The sequence below is a fragment of the Hippoglossus hippoglossus genome, chromosome 4 (assembly GCF_009819705.1).
Source record: "Hippoglossus hippoglossus isolate fHipHip1 chromosome 4, fHipHip1.pri, whole genome shotgun sequence".
NCBI lineage: Eukaryota > Metazoa > Chordata > Actinopteri > Pleuronectiformes > Pleuronectidae > Hippoglossus > Hippoglossus hippoglossus.
This window is the reverse complement of record NC_047154.1, coordinates 20,048,877-20,066,406: the sequence shown is the minus strand read 5'-3', so window position 1 is coordinate 20,066,406 and position 17,530 is coordinate 20,048,877. Positions and strand designations below refer to the sequence as shown.

At 41.0% G+C, this 17,530-nt stretch overlaps 1 protein-coding gene across 3 annotated transcripts in view; it reads left to right on the top strand.

Annotated features, from left to right (window-relative positions):
* The window catches only part of dennd1b (DENN/MADD domain containing 1B), a 99,884-nt gene that overhangs the window by 67,680 nt on the left and 14,674 nt on the right, over nt 1-17,530 (top strand). For all 3 annotated transcript variants that reach the window (XM_034582086.1, XM_034582085.1, XM_034582087.1), the window contains 3 exons: nt 7,850-7,975; nt 11,221-11,322; nt 16,971-17,061. In XM_034582086.1, the coding sequence (XP_034437977.1) occupies nt 7,850-7,975; nt 11,221-11,322; nt 16,971-17,061 (319 nt within the window). The remainder of the gene's footprint in view (nt 1-7,849; nt 7,976-11,220; nt 11,323-16,970; nt 17,062-17,530) is intronic.

Here is a 17,530-nt window from a genome sequence, read left to right as displayed (position 1 = left end):
GTCAAAGCAGGGATCTGTTTGTTGAGCTGTTTTCCTGGGCGTGTGTGTATTAGGGCTCCTCTGTGAGACACTGAGGCCCCGCTGAGATTGTGCACGAACTATTACCCACGTTACTAACGGTATATACTCAGGTTCCACCGCCTACTGGACTCCTGCCCTGACAGCAGTATATAATTCAATCCCCTGCCCGGCAGACTCCAGACCTTCTCACTCCCACACTTCTCTGGTTCTCCTGATTTAGCACTGCTCAGCCTACTACAACTGCTAGTGCGTATGAATGCCTCCTTACTACCTGCACCAGTGTGATCTTTCCTACATTTTATACCATTTCCTGCCTACTACTTTTAGACTGTTTGCCTGCCTACCTTATCGCCTGCCTGGCTGCTTGAGTTTCATGACACCTGTCTCCATTCTTGTCTCCCTCTCGGAGTACTTACCGCCAGCCTGGACGTTTCTTCCACCCGCTGTTTGCTTCTTTGCCTGTGTGCCTGTCTGGCTACACTACCTTCCTCTCACTTCCTGCCTGCTTGCTTTTCTGCACCCAGGGACTCAAGTCCTAAATTAAACTGCAAACTGAGTTTGTCATAAAAAGGAGTCAGGGCTTTTGAAAAGCGACAGAAGCAGAGAGAAAAGCCTTTGTCTTTGCCGTGTGATAAATTAAGTGGCAGGCTCAGAGCCTTTTTCGCTTTGATCCCCTACTCACCATTTTTCCTGACTAATGACAGAACATAGCCCGCATATCATGTCAAATTACACAACCTGAAACAGAAGCTTCTCTGGCATTAATATATTTATTGTAACAAATTGTTGTTGTTGTTTTTATTCCTTTTCCTTTTTTCCCCCGTCTCCTCTTATCTTTTCCACCGGTGCTAGTAGATTAATAAGGAAGCGAGCAGGTACTAATTGAGTGGAATTCCAGGTCTCTTGTTAGTTTGCTTGTTAGTGATGAGGACATGCCACATGGCATTTGATGTTTGTGTTTACACACAGAGAGATGTTTGAGGCATTGTGCAGTTTGTCAAACAGAGGCCTGAAATGTTGATTAATGCTTTGTGATTCTCCGCTGCAGCTGAAACGGCGGCGCGTTGTTTCCGAGCTATTAAAACCGCTCTTCGTTTCCTCTAAATCGCACTGTAACGTCGGCTACTTCACACACTTTATTCACTGTGAAACTGAATCCCTACTCACGAAGTCATGAATATTCTCATTTTAAAAGTCCGGCATCGCTTCATGTGAATATATGAAGCATGTAAAGGATTATAAGTTAAAGGCCACAGGCTTTTTGTGTGTGTGCACACTTCAAGTAAAAAGGGAAAACAAAGCACTCTGATGTTGATTTAAACAAACCTTAAGAAATCCGTCTAATTATGGCATCGCAGACTGTGAGCACATGTGGACTCTATTACGTGGCCCGGCTGACCAGTGGCCAGGCTTTTAGCAGGTTCAGAGTTCACAGTTGTCCTGAATTAGCCGCCTTCTTTCAGACAGGACCCCTACACCGGCTCCACTAGTGCCCGCCCCTTAATGGTCTTTTCCCACAATTTCACACATAATATTTTAGATTTATTGACTATTACAAACGCTACCATGCCAGTAGCGGTTCCGTTTAGTAAAAAAAAAAAAGGAAGGATCTAGATGAGAGAGTAATTGTTAATGGGTCAAAAAAGGATGCAAAAATCTCCAGAGAATAAGTTTTGACATTTTTTAAAAATTGTAAAGTCACTTGAATCAGAAGTTTATAACATTTATTGTCTTTTTATTTGTATTTTTTGAGGATTGGATTGTCTTTTTAAATGTTTTGACAGTTAAAATAAATCAATGATATCAATCTCTTTCACTTTTTTCTTCTTTTCGTTATTTTACCCCCTTTCATTATTTATAGCTGCAACATGCAAAATGTCTACTGAGCATCAGTCTAAAACAGTTCCTATTTTAACCAGTATATTTTTATATTTTGTATGAAAAATAATGGAGATCAAGGAACTTTTTAGTTCCTTTATTTGAGTTTGCGTTTTTTTTATTGTTATTTTTAATGAACATTGTGATATTGTTCGAGAAATAAAGGAATATATTCAATAGTTTTCCCCATTAATAAATCATATTAATCTCAGAGAGACTGTGCTTGTGTCAGTAAAATCAATGTGTTGACAAGCACACTGAAATGAAATAGTCAATAAAAAAGCTGTAGTTTTTCCCTGGAAGATCAAGGTATTTTTGTTTCTTTTCTGAAATCCACAGTTCCTCTTCCGCACCGAGATTTGTGCTGATAAAGTTATAATTGGCTTTTCGCCGGTGGAGCTGTTTACTGCACTCGTCATTAAAAGTATCCAAGAATAGCAAATTAGGAGTCTGTTAATTCTGAAAACAAACAGTGTGTGACTGAATCGGATTTGTATTTGATCCCAGCAATTGATCTCAAACCAATGACGGAAGAACGGAGGATTTTTTTTTCATGTATTATTCTTTCTGTGCCACATATTCAAGCTGAGGTGCTACAATGCAGCTCACATCTTTATTTTCAGATGCTCTTTTTCACATCACAGCCTAATTCCTTCTATTCTCCTCCTCTCTGCCTCTCGCTACTTTGCTGACACCGTGTACCCATGCATTCAAGCCCTCACACATTTGATCATTTGTATTCCCAATCAAGGGGGAAATTTACAGCACACACTCCTACTTCCTGTATTTCAAGCCTGCATTTGGAGGTTTACAAATGAATGAGGGGGTTGAGGTTGTGTCTGCGCGCCTCTCCTGAGATCACCTGGCACACTTAATCAAACATTGCGGCTTTAATTTGGTGTTCATTTTCCGACGCTCCCAGAAAACAACATCTACATCATCATCTACAAGCGAGCACAGCCGACAGCAGCAACGCTCACACACGCAGATGCACAGACACGCGCGCACAGACACCCACACTTTTATCGGCCAGGAATGTTCATCAATGACACTCGATCTAGCTCAGGAGTAAACTTTTGCTACTCACAGATTTTTGAGTTTCTCCGCCAGATTCCCCCATTTTGAGTTTAGATACAGCCGATTGTGTCTCATTTCACTGGAGCCCTTCTTAGTGTAGTGGAGCCATCTACTGTAAAGCCCCTCGCACACTGTACTAACTACATGGTAGCTCAGTTGTGGGAATGCTGTTGCTCCACCTCAGTTACATTCTGTCCATTTCCAGAACCGGTCTCGCTGCTGCAACGTACAACAGCAAAGCATCTGATTTTGTTGCCGTGTCGACTCTGTGCTTTAACTGCAAAGGCCGTCGTCATTTGAATCATTACCTGAAGGGGTTACGATTGGTTTAAAACGGCGCTGAACTGTGGCACACACCTACTCCGCGTGTTAGCAGCCGTTCGTTTGCTCATGTGGAGTTTAAAAGCTGCACTTCATTTTCACATAGTCGTTCTGCCGGCGGTTCGCTCCGGATTAAAAGTCAAAAAGGGAGAGCAGCATCACCCACTGTGTAAGTTATTGAAGTGAGAGATGACATTTAGCTGTAGTTAATTATGTATGCAAAACTCAGCCGCTCAGCTGCTATAAGAGGTCAGCCTGACAAAGTAACCTCACACCGGGGAGAATCTCATGGCAATGGGATAGCCCTATTAAAATACACACACTGAGACTTTTCCTCCCCTTTGCTTTCCCACTCCTTTTCATTTCGCCTGACTAATGTATTGTGTTGCATACAATATCGTATGACTAAGAATTGCATGTCTCACTGCTCGCCTTAGTAAAAGTCCATCTATTCTAGTCTTTCTTGATTTTTACATAATATATTAACACTTAACTAATTTAATATTCACCGAAGTTATTTTTACTATCCTACCTCAGACTTTTATTAAGTGTGGCTGCTTATAGGAGATTGTAGTTAACTCCACCTCATCAAATGTAGTAATATCCCCATAATTTTGCCGTTCTATTGTAAGACGAAAAAAGAGTTGATTTAAAAAAGACATTCATAAAAATAATTAATTTTAAATTGAACGAATGGATATAATTTCTAGATTCCGAGTCACATGCTCATTGTTTACATGTTTATGTGCATGTGTGAGAATATATGCCCGTGGTTTTCCTTGTGTGTCTTTGTTCGAATTCGTATGTGTTTTGTGTGTGTGCCTGTGCGTGTGTGTGCCTGTGCGTTGTGTACAGTTCAGACTGCAGCACATCAAAAGAAAGTGGGAGATTTTCATAACTATTTTTTTCTTTGTAGTTCTTTAATTGCGTCCCCATGGCTTTCTTTCCCTGGACAGAATCTTAAACAAAACATTCTTTTTGTGAGAAGAAAAACCCAACTTTTTCATTTATTTTTTATTTTTTTAAACAACAGACAAGTGTCAGGGTCGTTATTTGGGAGGAGTTTTTTTATGCTCCAGTGAAAATTTTATATAAAATTCTAAATATATACTGGTGTGTGTAACTTTTGTCTTTCTTTATTAGTTTATTTTTATTTTATTTGCTTAATATGATCAGCCCAGCGCCTACATTTGCCATGTTTTGATTGCTATCTTTTCTGTTTGTTTTTTTTACTTAAAGTGGGAGTCTATGATTTTTCCGATGTTAATTAACCGCAGCAACCATGTCTGTTTATATAATCACTTGAATTGAAATATTATTTCTTCATTCACGACTTAGATGATAAAACCAACATTATTTCATTATCGGGTTGAGTTTTATAATAGAGTAGCAGCAGTTGCAGACTTCATTGTCTCTTGTTTTGTCAACATCACCCTTTCTTTTACTTTCTTTTCCTCTAAAAGCTTGTGCTGGAATAAATGTATTATATACTACATATACTGTAGTACCTGAGTATTTTACCAGAAATAGATGGTATTGATGCATGTGTGTGTGTCTGTGCGTACAACAAGCACACACACTCGCACATTCACACAGATGCCTGGTGTCACCTACAGTGGTATCATCCCTTACAGTCAGGCAGGGATCATCATTGCACCTGCTAATTACCATCTCCAGCTGGAGAGTTAAATGGAGATCTGTTCCGTGTCTGACCTTTGAACCCCTGCTCTTTATGTGACGCACTTCAAACCCTGTTTTGGGCTGGCTGGGCTGGGCCTTAATGAGGCCCCATGTCTGCCCTCTGTGGGCTGTGCGCCTTGGATGCCCTGCTTTCATCCCCGACCATCTTCCCTTGATGTAAATTGAAAAGATCACAGCTATGGGGAGAAGACCTGTACTGGAAAGGCCTCTCTGCATAGATTATGAATATCATAACTCAACAGTTTTTTTTTTTTCTTCCCGCTCTCCCACAACCACACAGCCCTCTCTCTCCTCCTGCCCCCCCGCCCCATCCTTCCCTGTACAATGCTATAGTTCTAATTGGACCCAATGGGGGACTTTCTGCTTTTGATCTCATCACCGCCACTGTGACTTTACACTAAAAATGTCACTGCCAAATAGGGTTATCACCTGTAGAGCTTGGCCTTCCTCTGATGCCTGTACGCATCTCGTTAGCTTCACTCAAACTGCAGAAGTTAATTAGTTTGACAGGGCTATTACCGTGGAGGCATACCTGATGATTGTGGTGTAGGCAATTACTAACCATACATTTATTTTTTGTGTCTATTTGAAGGTGGTCGCTTAACAAAAATGCTATTCCGGTATTTTGTCATTCGCCGCAACCATATTTGTTTCATGTGATAAATGAATTGATCACCCGAATGGGAGTAACAGATTTTTCATCATGCTTAATTTTACTCATGGAACTTCAAACTTTATCACCCATTTTTCTCAAACACCGGGAAGCAAAGGGAGTGATTGTGTACCCACCTCATTAAAAAGTGTCTGCCACTGCAGTGCTCTCACCCGTTCAAAGCCGCAGTACAGAACTCTGTGTGCAGAGTAAACTCCACTATCCCATCTCCTCTGACAGTCTTTGGTGTATGCCTCCTCCTCTTAGACTGACATTGTGTTCGCTTTGATTCTCCCCCCAGAAAAAGACAGTTTAATGATTTGCAAGGATGAAAAAAATATGTGAAAATGCACACAAACATGAAATATTAATTCCAGAAAGGGCTTTACATAAACATAAAAGCATTTAGCACAATGAGCGAATATGGAGATGACACTTGTTAATTTAACCGTGATAAACTTTCCATTTGATGCCTGGGAGCATTTGCAATGGCACCACAGGGACGTTGTGGAGAGTGAGAAAGCCCAGGGGAGAGGAATCGACGCTGTTCATTTTGTCTTTGTCCCAGTTTAAGACTGCCACTCTCTCTGCCATCCCTCTCACTTTCTTTCTCTCTACGCCTCTCTGTTTATTTCTGCCTGTCCTCTGTTCGAGCTGTGCTAACACTTTGCTTCTCCTCCCTCCAGTTTTCCAGATAGGCTAATTGCAGTCGCCCAGTCCGCGATATCCCTCTAACGCCGCGGCCTCACAGCAGGATGTATTTGTCCACCTCTCTTTGAAATTGACCAGATCAAAATAGTATCACATTGCAGAGCAACTGGAGCCATTTAGTGGTAGATTGAACCTCTGGTTGTCTTTCCGCCTATAAATACTGCTACTAACAATAACAGCATCAAATCTAAGAAATAAAATGCTTTATGTTGTTTTAAAGCAGTGAACAAATCAGTCAGTAATGGCAGATAAATATCTGACACATACACTGATCACAATCTATTTAATGTTTTACTGTATAAGGAGGTGATTGTATGAGCTGGAGAAATATGCAGCACACTGTTAAATCTAAAAGGCAATTTACTCTGTTCCTGGTTGTTTCACATGCACTTTATCTCCTCTGCATGGGCAGTAGGTTTTATAACACAAAGACACACAGAACATCCTCACCTTACCAGTCACATGCACACTTCTGTAGGAATCATTCATCTGAGTTCTTTGTAGATTAAGCATTGATTCATAATTTTGTCGTTTTTTTTTGCTTTTATAACAAAGCAATCCAATGTTATTCAGGGTTGAATTCCAGTTATTCTGGTTTTCACGAGTTAAGGTGGAAGCTTCTATAAACTTATCGGTTTTCTTTTAAAATCATGATTCAATTCCATGCAACCGCAACAACAGCCCACACCACACTGCATTCAGTAATATAGACCTCCTATGCAACCCAATCATGCTTTTGTGCGAAGCTGGCACAGCCCACACACAGAGTGGCAGTCCCTTCGCTATCTCTGCCTCCTCCTCGCTCTGCCACTGCACAGTCAGACTACTGCTGAGCAGGTGAGGAGAGCCTCTTGACAACTTCCTTCCCAGACTCCCCAGGGCCCGGTGGCCAGGGTGAATCTTTTGTCATCCTGAAACAAGCTCGGGCCTGCTGCTTCTCCACTCTCGCCTGGAGTCCTGGAGACGGAGCCAGGAGAGAGGAAAATAATTAAAGACATTTTATGTCAAGTGTCCCTTTCTAGAGGGAGTCCGGGAGAGCCAACAGGGGAGGGGAAAACAGGAGAAAGAGAGAGGAGGGGAGTCAGAAATGAAAAAAAAAAGAAGCAAGAGAAGGTGATGGGTAGCAAAGCGGGGGTGGCAACGTGGAGAGAGAGGGTGAAGAACGAAGAGTGAGGATGTGAGTTTCCATTTCCTCTCTGCTGTCCCCTCCTTCTCGCCATCCCCCCCATCCTCTGCTCAATTAGCAAAGCAGCAGGTGCTCGCAGCAGCACAACAGATAAGCTCGGAGGAAAGGCTGAAGATTTTCCCTTTCTTCTCTTTCCTTTTTTAAGATGACCTGCAAATGTGATACTTCACACCCAGAATGGGCTAGCTGTTTCCTCCACCAATTTCAGAGGTGATAATTCAACTTTTACCTCTCCACCCCTACCTCCCCCAATCTCTCCCCCAATCTCTCCCTCTCCCACACCCTCCTTGTGTTTCCTCCAGATGTCCTCTCTGAAGAGCAAGCTGAAGAAGCAGTCGACGGCAACAGGAAGTGGTGTGGCGAGGTCCTTCATGAGAGCGCAGGCCGCTCTGTTCGGATGCTACCGAGACGCCCTGAGATATAAACCAGTAAGGATCCAGTGTCAATAATTACTAGAGCGATATTAATAGCAGCACCGTTTCATATGTGGGCTGATGTACACTTAAATGAATCTTGAAATATGCACTGGTTTACCATTAGAACCAGATTTGAGGCACAGTCTTAAATCTAATCTTATTCCAACAGTTTGTTCATCCAAATAAGAAAAGGAAAACCATCTTTCCACTCTTGTCTCGTGTACTGGCTCTCAAACATTTTCTGGCATGTCCCCCATCAGAAGCCACAAGATGTTTAAAGCCCCCAACCACACATTTTTTAAATCAATCAATCAATCAATAACACTAATCGTAGTGAGGTATAGGCAGGTTTTCCCATCATATTAATGCAACTAGGTGTCGTCCATGTCCCCATGCAGTGGCTCGATGCTCCCCAAATATCTTTTTACTTTTCTAGTATCTGATTTCCAAGAACATGTAAATACAACAAAAGTGATTTTTGTTTTGTTTATTGTGCCTAAAAACACTGCAATTTTGTCTTGTTAAAAAAACCGCAACAAAAATAATGCATCTCTGGATAATCAATAAGCAGCAGACAAACGGATTCAAACTTTTTTCAACCCTCACATTTCAACAAAGCCTTTTGCTTCTTTGAATCGCATTTAAATAATGAGACAATAGATATTAAGGATAAAGGCCACAGACTGAATCTTTATCCAAAAGAGGAAACATTCACAGACATGAATATTTTTGCTCTCCAGAATATGTAGTCATAGTTGTGATCTCAGTTTGTGTGAACTGATTCAAATTTCCCCGTCTTCCGGTTGGAGCGGGGCCGTTTTGACTGAAGGTAAAAGGTGTGTTTTCAGTCGGAGCGCAGAGCTGAGGTGGGCCTGTCTGAGGCAGTGAAATGTCAGAGGAACTGAAAAGAGTCGGGACGTTCCCTTTGAAGATCCCTTTTAGCCACCTTTGGTGTTTTACTCTCCTTTGCTAAGCCCTCTTAACATTTCTTTTCTATATCTTTTCTGCTTATCAAGTCTGAGTCAGAGCAAAGCAAACTACAGCATGTCCTGTTTGTCAAATAGCGAGGCCTTTGTTCCTTTGGCTTTGAGATTAATTGGACTTTGTGGACTACCGGAGTCAAGATGCTACATTATTGATGCTGTCTCTTTTTTCTTTATACAGACAGTATACGAACAAGCTGCCTCCCCTCTGACACAAGCACTCTGTGTGTGTGTATATATTTGTGTGTGTGAGCACAACACGCAGTTAATTCTCAGTTCGCTCACGCTCACACCGCATCTTAGATGGTATCTGTATAAAAGCCTTGGAGTTTACATACATGCACATCTGCATTCATGAAGATGCAGATGATTCTCCCTGTGTTCTGATATTTGTGAAACATCACTTTACTAGTTGTTGTTCCGAGCCGAGGAAAAGATCTTCCTCGACAGAGCCGAGCGGAGCGCTGGGGTTCACAGGCCCATATGCCTCGACAGAAGGAGGGGTGTGGATGCTTGGTGGGAGTCTTGCTGAGTTGTAAATGAAACAATACTGGAAAATGATAATGAGTTGAAAAGCAATCAGCTGATTAGAACGGCATTTCTTAGGTCATCTGTTTCATCTCACGTCGATGCTCCCCTTGGTGCTTCTCACCAGCTCGGAGCGGCACACGTGTCTGACACATGAACCTGAAATAGCAATTCAAATTAATTTTCACCACCATTGATGAAACCAAGTCAGGTGGGTGTCTATTCATGGCTGCGTGCTCGGTACCTACTCGTGGCAGAATTTGCCAAAGTTCTCCTCAAGTTGGCATGTACCATTTCATATCATCCAACCAAGTGTCAAAACTCTGCAGGGGGTGGACGGGATGGGTTTCCAAATAAGTAAACTCAGTTTTAGACACAAAATTCCCCTCCCAGCAGCCGTTGAGGAAGTTGACAAATAATGGTCATTTATCAGAATTTAAAATAACTCTTTGTGCAGATCGCTAAACCCTTACATGTTTCAGTTAGATGTGTTAAAACATTACAAGTGCCAGGAGTGAGTGTGCGTAGATTACAGTTAAAGTACCAGCCCCATTTTACTGCTCTCAGTATTGTTTTAATTTAACTTTATTGACTAAATACAATTAAGACGGTGGGTTTTTTTCATTGTCTTTGGTTGCGCTGGGTGCTCTGGTGTTAACAAAAAGTAAATAGAAAAGATAAAATTAATGTTGGTGTCTCACAGCAGTTGTGATGACATGTATGTACCACAGGATTTGGCTGGACATTGATTTTGTACACTGACCCACTCTTATTAAAGTTAAGTTGGAAAGTTTTTAGTCCCAGAATGCTTTTTATCTTTGTAGCTGCAGCATGGTCCGAGGCTGTAGCCATGCGAAGACAAAGCTGATTAAACCCACAGCTGAGGCTACTTTAAACTCGGCTTTAACGCGAGAATACGCCTTAAAAACTTTGTGTGATGTAAGTGGAGCAGTGTCTCTGTGATGTAATTTGGGCCACTGGTATCATCCCTTTAAAATGGGGTTAGTCTCCAGTGTCGTTAAGTTGTTTTTATGTGCCACACTGTGCTCATAGCCTGGAACAGTACAAAGCTCATTGTTTCACACCAGAAGAATTTGGAGCATCATTGAAATATGTGAGAATTATGTTAATTATGAGAAAACATGAATTGGAGATGACTGTGGGGCTGAGTGTGATTGGCCTGCAGTGGTTCTGTTGTCATCCTCCATGTCTATAGCTCACAGGCCAAAAGACATGATGTAAGAAATAGTAATAATGTGATAATGTGCGAGTACAGGGGAGTTTACTGGGACACTGTCTTCTGGTCTGGGGGAGATCGTGTGCGCTCTGCCAAGGGAACGTGTTATTTTATAAGGCACTATTATTTTTTATTTTTTTACTCTCCCTCCTCCACCTTCCTTCCTCTTTCCTTCCTGTCTCTCATTTACGCTCAATTTTCATTTCAGGCTCACTTAAGCTCACTAATGAAGAAATCAGTTGAAATAGTTCTTTGTAAGAAAGTGCATAATGAAAGCAGGCACGATGCGAGTGTCTTAGTGCTGTGAATTACATTATAAACCACAGCGCTCGGTTCAGACCCCCTGCCTTTCAAGACACCAAAAGCATCTGCCTTCCTTCCTGCGGCTCGTTTCTCAACCGAGTAAACATGGCGAAAAACAGATTGATACAAAGAACTGTGAGCCAAAATGAATTACAAATAATTGTGTGTTTTCATTTTTGCCAATAACGTCTCCCTGGACTCCTCAGGGGGAGCCTATCACTTTCTGTGAGGAGAGCTTTGCGAACCACCGCTCGAGCACCATGAGGAACTTCCTGTCCATGGCTGTCAACCTGCAGCTCTTCAAACAGGTACAAACATCTGTGTATGTGTGTGTGAGTGTGAGTTACTAATCATTTTACAAACCTCTTTTAAGCCAAATTAGCAGGTTTATGCAGTTGTTTTTAATGCAGGTAGAACAGTTTGGCTCTTGGTTTATAATTTTTTTTCCAACGTCATGTTCAACGTCAAAAATGCACCAGAAACTGAGAAGCTTTCTCACCCCACTGTCCTTCCAGTGTGGCATCTTGCATGATATGAAGAAACATTAGCTATTTCGCGTTGTTCCCATGATGTAAAAAAAAACATCTATACATAAACATTAATGGTTATTTATGCATCAATGCCCAGAATTTCCTCAAGTGTCTAACGTTGTGCCAGTGTCCAGACGGCCAAAACAAAGAAAAGGACCGGATTTGGGTGTTCGCCTGGTTGTCATGTTTCCATCACAGCCGATTGGAGCTGTAGCGGATAAAAACCTCTGTCTACTGCAGAGTCATTTGCAGATAGTCTCCATTCCCAGGGCAGAGAAAAAGCCAGATGTTAGTGGGAGGGTGTACTCAGTCTCTGTAACGAGTAAAATTAATATGAACAATGAGAATGTGCAAATTCTGGTTATATATTTGACTTTGACCATGTGAAAACAGGACTTTATTTTCTTATCTATAGATTGCTGTCACTTATATATGTATATAACATTGACGCTGATGCACAGCTCTGTCCCTGTGAGCGTCAGCCGAGCACATATGGAAAAAGATGACTGATAGAAAAGCAGTGCTTCTATGGCAGGCTACTCTGTCCTTTCCCCATCAATGTCAGTTTATTTTTAAGCTGTTTATTTTTTTTGAGCAGATTTTTTTATTTAGCGGGGTGAAAAAAAAAACTTCAGTTTTATAGGTAAAAACTGTCTCTCAGCACCTCATGTGCTCAGCAACCTGTCAACTGGGTAAAGTTAGCATTTAGTATCTTGACAGTTCAGTAGTTCAGAGTCAGGAAAAATGGAGACGAGAGCGAGGGAGAGAGATGGGGGGGGGGGGGGGGGGGACTGGGATTATAGACGGTTATTGACCCCCAGAAACTGTTTACTGTGGTTATCTCCCAACACTCCTCTTAATGTGTCTCTGTTTGCTCAATTTTACTGAATGTACAAACACAACCACGATAAGTCAGGCATGTTAGAAGCGCTTTTACTGTACAAAGCCATATCAAGTCAGGCAAAAAAAATGTGGCAACTTTAAACATAGTCATCAGAAAGCAATCTATTTATGTTCAGTATATACGTAGAGTGTGCATGTGTGAGCGTGTGTTTTTGTACAGTTGTGAGGACCTTTAATCCAGTTCTCACGACTTTGACAGGCTTTACGAGGGATAAGACTTGGTTTTAGTGTTGTGGTAAGAAATAGGTTTAGGTCAGAGTAAGGGTATTAAGTCAGTGAGTGTCCTCACAACATTAGAAAGGATGGGGGTGTGTAGGTGTCACTCATACTGCCCCTGCTGTGGGAACTAAATCTGTTAACTCACTGACATTATGGGGACTCGTCTTCCTTATGGGGGAAAAAATAACATAAATCATTAAATTTTAAAGTGAAGTCACGTTTTAGGTCAGGGTAAGGTTAGGTATGGTGTGTGTGTGTGTGTGTGTGTGTGTATGTGTATGTGTGTGTATGAGAGAGCAACTATCCTTTATTCATGCTTGGTTACACGAGTTTCCCCTAAAATCACTCATGTATACTTAATATGTTTTTCGCCCCAAATCCCTTCAGCAAAACTAAACTTAGCTGAGCCTGAGCTGAGAGGAGAGACACCTCTGGCTCCAAAGAAAATTTCCTCTCACCCCTTGAATTTTTCTTTGTGCTCTCTGACCCGTGATAGTAGTGTGATTTACCCCCGAGAGTTTCTGCACAGCGGCCCTCAATCAGCCTTTTGTTTTTCTGGACACTCTGCCCATCTATAATTTTCCCAGGCAGAGCAGATAGCGAGCATCAGTTCAAAGTGTCCTCCCGGCTGGCTCCTGCCTCAGCAGTAGCATTGGGAAACAGGCCCTTATCTCCTCCACCTCCTCCTCTCCAGCTCGGGGGACGGGGTTAGCTTATCTCCTCCACTCCTCTTTTGACTAAAGTGAGGGAGGCCAGTGCTTCGCCCGGGCTCTGCTCTGGCCATGACCCATACCCGCTCACAAACACAAACAATACTCAATGTGCCTGGCCACACGCATGCACACAACCATTGTACATACATAATGCTGTGGGACTGGATTTGTTTTCTGTTCTTCTCCAGGTTTTTGCTATTGATTGGTTTTATACCAACTTGTATTTTAAGCTTTTGTCCAATATATTGTCTTCACTGTCAGTATATTTCACATTATTTATAAGCAGATGAGTACAGCAGCCATCTAACCGATCCCCCAGTAACAGGGAATAATACATGAATGGATTTTTATTAATAGTAAAAAAAGCCACAAATGTTGCATCATAAATATTACAATAAAAACAGGGATTAACCAACAGTAGCATACGTTTAAAAACTTTACTTTTTAAAAGTAGTTAATTCTTTTTGCTCATTTGTTTTTCTGTTTTCTTTCTCCAGTTTAAATGAACAACAATAATTCCCAATGCGATCGTTAAGTAAGGGTGTCATGGCTGTAATATTTTAGCTTTGGTGTAAACAACCAGGTTGTGTTGCTCCATTATTAATCAGGCAATCATCTGTACTCGACTTTAAACAGTTTATCTGACCCATTATTATTTAATGATATGTATCATTTATTCAATCACACAATAGCTTTGGGGATTTTTAAATGTCATCTTTATGTCAAACCTGAACCAAATTCAAACCACATTTTTGTGATTGTTACACCACAAGATACTGTAGATCACACACATACTGAAACACACACGTGTAATGTGGAGGTGTTGCCTGAATTTGAGGTGTTACCATCTCGGCAGGAAATTGTTTTTTTTTTCCTGGAGATACTTTATTTAGTGATTTTGTTTTCTTTCCCTGTAGAGCAGCTCTTTGGCGTCAAGATCAGCCACAAATAATCAAATTCCTAATTTGAAAAACACACATTTGAACTTCAGATTTTTGTTTTTTAATCCTCATAGATTTAATCAGATGAGGTTTGTTTTAAAGTGACCAACAGAAGAAAAGAAAAAAAAGGAATTTTAATCTTGTGCCACTATGAAATATAGACACTGAGCCAACCCTGGAAATGAAAGCATTCAAACACACCACTCATTATGACACTTTTGCTCCCGGACGTTTTCCTTTCTGCTCGGTCCACCAGCTCTTCTCTGTTCAGAACAAAACAAGTGGGAGAGATCATCCTCAAGACTGCGGAGGGAAAACCTGTCTACATTAACCTGCTTCCTATCAACTCACGCAGGCACACATGCACTCATGCATTATATCTGTGTGCACTGTGTTAGCAGAGACTGATTCAATGAACTCTTACTGAGCCACACAGTGGTTCATTGAGTCTGCAGGAGGTCTGATAATGTCCTGCCAGGAGCCTTTGGAGAGACAGTCAATCAATAACCGTCCATTGTTCTGTGTATAAATGAATGGGAATGAGCCAAAAGGTGCAAAACCAAATAATTTGATCATGTGGTGGCTCCCTCCACTGTACACAGTCTATAAGACTCCATATTGCAGGAGTTACAGTAAGCTGGTGAGTAAATGTTGCAAAAAGCTCCTGCTGCACATAATTTGTGATAGAAAGCTGCATATTAGAGCCAGTAAGCACAGTTTCAGTTGCTTATTTGGATCTATACATTATAAATATTGGTGGTGATTTAGAGAATACATTTTATAAGCTTGATTAACATCTATCTCATCATGTCAAGCACCAGTAGTGATAGTCTCTTACTCCTTATGCTTCCTCTCTTTTTACCAAATCTGGAAGTCCATGCTCTGGTAACTTAGCAAAGATGGTGGTGAGATGACAAGATGACATGTAGACATGAAGAGGTGGAGCAGGACTTTCCTCAAAATGTGAAACTTGGTTTGACATTATTTACACATGTAGTTTGGCCTGAGATTCTCTGGTAAGATTAATAAATAATTAAAGCAAAATCATTTAAATGTCATGAAGTGACTTTTTCTTCTTGTCACTGGATTCACAGTGAAGTTCGTCCTGACTGAGACTCCTCCTGAAATTACCTCCTGTTTCTCTGAGACTTTTTTTCCACTCTAATTTTTGGTGACTGATGACAAAGAAAAAGAGCTCCTTGTTTTCAACAAGTTGTGTTTGTGTACATGCACGTGCATGAGTGTGTGCTTGTGTGTGGGTGTCTTTGTCTGTGTGTGTCTGTGTGTGTCTGTCTGTCTGTGTGTGGTGATCACAGTCTGCCATTGTTGAGTAATGTCTAATTAAGGCCCACAGTGCGGCAGGTAATGTGCCTGTGGTGTGTGCAGGGAGATGGGGGAGGGGGCGGATAGGTGATGATTTGGGTTGATTATCTGCACTAATTGGACTCGCCAAGTAGCCAAGCAGTGGTCGGAACCTGCAGTCTCACCTCTCATTAAAATGATCTAATGATGAGCTTCCAGATCGTCTGACCAGAGGAGCGGGCGGCGGGGTCGCTCACTAGTTAGCAGGCTGTCCCTGTGGACGTGCACCCACTGCGACACTGTTGTGTTACACTTTGGACACACTCGCAGAGGTGGGTGTAGGATTGCTACCGTTAAAAAAAAATCTGTTGCTGTTTTTACATATACAAGCATTTGAAATGTAGGAGGTGGTGATTGTTAATTAATGCAGTTATCAGTCAAAAATAGATTTCAGCATTAAATCTAAATGACACCACTGCTGACTGTAAGCTGCTTTTTCCTCCCACCTCTACACAAAAAGTCCTGTATGGATTATTAGGAACTTTTACGGTTGAAAACAAAGATTTAATATGGATAATAATATTATAAAGTTTTATTTCTATAGCGCTTATCTTAACAAGGTTATGGTTGCTTTTCAAAACATATGGGAATTAATGCAAAAGCCTCACACAATCTGTTAGTTTTTCATACAGTATAGTGCAGCTGAAACTTTCCAAAAGTATAAAGATGTCATTAAAGTGTTGAAGAGGTTTGTTAATTTACACAATTTTTTGGAAGAAATCTTCGTATTTTCCTTTAGAAAATAAATATGTATATGTGCACACCATTTTGGAAAAACCATAAGATAAATGCCATTTAATGTGTTTGTAGGTGATATTAACATTATTTCTATTTTTCCTGCTTTTATTAGTTCGTGCTTTAATGCTACTGTCGACTCATGTTATTTTATTGTGTTGAGGCGTGTTTGTGTGCATGTTTGCTTTTACCCGCACAACATATTTAAGAGCATTTGTGCTCATGAAATGTGTCTTGACTGTTGGGTCCATATTTATGAGATGGAGTTTTATGCGCTCCACGTTACACAGGGAGGAAATGAAACTTCCTCATGTCTCAGACAGTGTGCAGCATGTAGTCTGCTGCCCTAATCCTCATCTGCTCCACATTACCAAATCCCTATTACCTGCAACCCACCTAATCTTGCGATGTAGTTTCCGTCAGGTAGGATTAATAACACCCACTGTGGTTAGAGTGTTTGAATCTGTGTGTATGTGTTTGTTTAAGTGTGTCCACTTTCTCCCCCCCTCCTCCTCCCTCCTTTAATAAGCACATTGTAATTTATGGTTCGTAGTTCATCGACGGACGGCTGGCCAAATTGAACGCAGGCCGCGGCTTCACCGACGTGTTTGAAGAGGAGATCACAGAGGGGGGCTTCTGTGGAAGTGAGTAGCGCCGGGCCTGTCTATCAATTAGTCACCTTACGTGTGTTTGCCATATTTCATGCAACAGGCAGAAGTTATTGTATTACAGTGATACATAAAAAGTGTGAACATAAAAATAAGGAGAAACCTTTAAAGTTATGAAAATGAAAAGAGTTTTGTGCTTCTCTAAACTGTGAACCAGTTAAATGTAGGAAAAGACAATAATCACAAGAAACTGGCTTGATACAAACACATTGATATGAAGAAACAGTTATATATATATATATATATATATATATATATATATAAGATCACTTATTGCTCAAGAGAAAAAAAAAGTCGAGTTTAACAGAAAATAGGTTTAGAGATAAAGATATTAGCACTGTATAAAACTATTATTGTATAAAAGTCTGACACTACCAACTGTAAAATGTGAAGCTCCTCTACAGTTGTTTGCTTTGTTGCTGTTTTGTATAATTGTATAAAAGCA